Here is a 3,455-nt window from a genome sequence, read left to right on the forward strand (position 1 = left end):
CCGAAAAAGATTTTTAAATGACATGTGCTGGAGTAAAATATAGGTTTAATAATTATAAATTATTTAAATATAGACATTTCAAAACCATCTCTTAAATTTCATGAGATTTCCATTTCTGTTTACTCATCCCTACAGCATGCTTTGCCTCATTCTTCATCTTGCATTGTTGAGCAAAAATATTTTTTTTCTTCAGTCTTATCCATATCGTTTACTATTGATTTTTTTTCATCTTGCGTTTTTTTCTTTAACATTTTCTTTATCTTTTATTTTTTTGTTTTTTATAGTTGTTTTTATTTACTTTATTTTTTATATTTTGTTTATTTTTTTAAATCTATGCCATCTAAACTTTTATTTTTAATTAAGTTTTTAAGAAATGTATATTAAATATTTGTTATGTAAAAATCATAAAAGTTTCTAAATGAAGTAAAATTAAACAAAAAAATAAACATTTACTATAAATTATATGCTAGATTGCACAATGACACACGGGGCGGTTTTGTGAATCACAAAGGATCATTTTATTTTATTTATAAAAAGTTGTTAAAAAATCTTAATCTGTTTAATTATAGATTTTTAAAAAATATAAAAAATCAAATTAAAAATATATCCCATAAAATGTTCAAATTCTTTTACTTTTTTACAGGCATACATAATTCAACAAATAATGAAACTATCAGTACTACGGAATCTGTTGCAAATAATATGAATAATTGTTGTAGTGCAAAAAATGTAAATCAATGTAATCAAACGTCAACTGGCAACAATAATACAAATCAGTTTTTGGAGCAAGAAAATTTTGAACTAGAAAAGATTATTGAAAATGCTCTAGATTTAGAAGAAGAATTACATTATAAAAATACATTAAACTCTGTATTGAATAATCTCATTCTTGATGCAACGAATTCTCAGTGTTTTAAAAATGATAACAATGAAACTTTAGAAAACCCTGTTATAAAAAAAATTAAATTGGATGATGATAGTAAATGTGTACCTTCTGCAAATGCAAGACCTTCGGAAAAAATATTTCAAAATAGTCCAAATATATACTATAGTAGTACATCTAATCATTTTAAACCACAAAAACAATATGATACAGTATTAAACTCTGATAAGGCGCTAAATGATCAAAATGGTAATATAAAATGTGAAGAAATTATAACATATAAAGATAAAAAAAATTTAATGAATAAGCTTAATGATTATTATGCTAAACAATTTAATAGATATCTGATTTCTAAAAAAAATTAAATTACAATCCTGTATTTCAAAATGAAACAGCACAATTTAATAGTCAACAATTGACAAACTTAGATTTATTTATTGACTTTTGTAAGGAGGTTCTAAGTCGATTAAAATCTTCATTTGATAAAGCCAAAAATAAGAAAATTTCGATTTCAAAAAAAGTTATCTTTTTTAAAAATATAGATCAAAAATTTATATCTGAGTTATCGTATCTGAAAAGCCGTTATTATTCGAGAAAAAGAAGCTTAAACGCAAGTATTGAATGTCAAATAAAAAATATTGAAGAAAATTCTTTTTTTAAAAAAAATACTTGTTAGTCTATAAAAGAATTAATAGTATAGTGCAATATGTTTATAAAAGAAGTGGTAAAGTATTTCATGTCTCGTAATTTGTCTATTTACCTTCGTGATTACAATATACCACTTATTAATAATGAATGTGAAGATATCACACAAAAATATACAAATATTTCGCGAGCTGTACGACTTGAATGTATTGTTGTAATTATAAAAATGATTGTTGAAAAAATGGGTTGTTCTTGGGATTTTTTAGTTCAGATAAATCATAATTTAATTATTCTTTTTTATTATGTGACACATTTGTCTACAGATATTAAATGGTTAATTTCCCTTTTGAAAGACATTATGGATGGTATTGATAAAGAATATGAATGTAGAGAATTTAACTAATATATTCTATAAATACTTAATTGATTCGACTTTTTTGTATTTTAAAACAAAACTTACATCTGTACTATCTTTTAATCAATAAAGAAAATGAACATTACAGTATTATAGTTTAATCAAAAATTACAGTTTAGAAAAAACAAGTAAATCACTGTATGGTAAATCTGATTTTAAAACGGTGGTATTGTACCACGTAAATGATTCTGCATTAATTCCGCCAAAATATAAAAAAATTTTGTAAAAAATACCCCAAGAAATTAATTTTGTCGATCAGAAAAGTTAATCTCTAAGCAGGAGATTGGCTATATTATAATTGTTGAGATTAAACATGGAATTATTTTATTATAGTTATTTAAATATTGACGCGTCAAATACATTACATGTCAAACACACATTATACTAAACGTTTCATTGATAAATCCTACAATAATAATTTCAGAAAAAAAATAGCCAAGTATGCGTCGTATTTTTGGGGAAGGATGTTGAACTTAAAGTATTATCTAAAACACTTTTAATGTAAAAAATTTTATTGTAAGACCGGGTCTCTATAAACTGGTCATAAGGAGATTTTTTTATTCCTCCCTTTTTATTCATTCTTATTAATGTTAAAAAATATAAATATTTATAAAAATAAATTATTAAAAAAATATTAGGCATTTAGTAAGAATACTACAGTATGATATCGAAAAGCTATAAATATTATAAGAAAAAACAAAAACGAGACTGTCTGGTATTGTTTAAAAAAAAGTACTCAGGAAAGGTGTACAATAATTTAATTAAAAATGATTTAATAGCAATGAAACCCCACACTCATGAACCCATGACTGTTTTTTTTATGAGAGCGCTAATTATTTATTTAAACGTTTATAATGATTCTGTTTAAAAAAACATACTTTCTAATGGAGCGATAGCAAAAAAACGGTAAGCTTAGATGATGTAGAAAGAATTAATTTAGGATCCACGCATGTTATTAAACAAAACATTATGAGAAAGGTATCTAGATCGACAAGTTTAATACTTGACGCTAGTTATGGTATTCTTATTAAATATTTAAATACATTATCTTATATAAGTTTTAAAAATATGATAGCCTTTTAGATGAAGAACAAAAATTTATTATTTTTTGAAACGATAAAGTTGTTATATAAGCCTTAAATACTACCTTGTTTTTGGCTGATGGTACAATTTAAACTTGTACAGCTCGGTTTTATTAACTTTTTATAATACAGTTGAATATAATGGCAAGTTTTTTTTCTTTTATCTATGTCTAAATGCTAAATAATGAGGAAAACTGTTATAAGAAATTATTTCGGAGAATTCAACGTAAACTTTTACTTTTATGTAAAGATGATTAAACTATAGATTTCTAATGGACAATTATAAGTGCTGTTAGAGAAATTTTTTTCTCTTGTAGAAAAAAATTTTGCTTGTTCCAATATTCTCAAGCAGTTTATAAAAATTTTTTTGCTGAGAGATTAAAACAAAATTATCTTGAAGATACAACATTTAGATTATATTTAATGCATA

At 23.7% G+C, this 3,455-nt stretch overlaps 3 protein-coding genes across 3 annotated transcripts; 2 read left to right on the top strand and 1 right to left on the bottom strand.

The window, feature by feature from the left end:
- Nucleotides 1-615: 615 nt before the first annotated feature.
- On the top strand, nt 616-1,248 carry AAJ76_230000616 (hypothetical protein; the record flags this gene model as incomplete). The annotated part of the gene is made up of 1 exon (XM_024474676.1): nt 616-1,248. One exon carries the CDS (start codon nt 616-618, stop codon nt 1,246-1,248), a length of 633 nt encoding a protein of 210 aa, XP_024329532.1.
- Nucleotides 1,249-1,589: 341 nt separating this feature from the next.
- AAJ76_2300001590 (hypothetical protein) lies at nt 1,590-1,931 on the top strand (the record flags this gene model as incomplete). The annotated part of the gene is made up of 1 exon (XM_024474674.1): nt 1,590-1,931. One exon carries the CDS (start codon nt 1,590-1,592, stop codon nt 1,929-1,931), a length of 342 nt encoding a protein of 113 aa, XP_024329533.1.
- Nucleotides 1,932-2,363: 432 nt separating this feature from the next.
- Nucleotides 2,364-2,522, bottom strand: AAJ76_2300002522 (hypothetical protein; the record flags this gene model as incomplete). Its single annotated transcript, XM_024474675.1, has 1 exon — nt 2,364-2,522. One exon carries the CDS (start codon nt 2,520-2,522, stop codon nt 2,364-2,366), a length of 159 nt encoding a protein of 52 aa, XP_024329534.1.
- Nucleotides 2,523-3,455: the final 933 nt, after the last annotated feature.

This window comes from Vairimorpha ceranae, assembly GCF_000988165.1.
Source record: "Vairimorpha ceranae strain PA08 1199 chromosome Unknown NODE_230, whole genome shotgun sequence".
Lineage (NCBI taxonomy): Eukaryota > Fungi > Microsporidia > Nosematidae > Vairimorpha > Vairimorpha ceranae.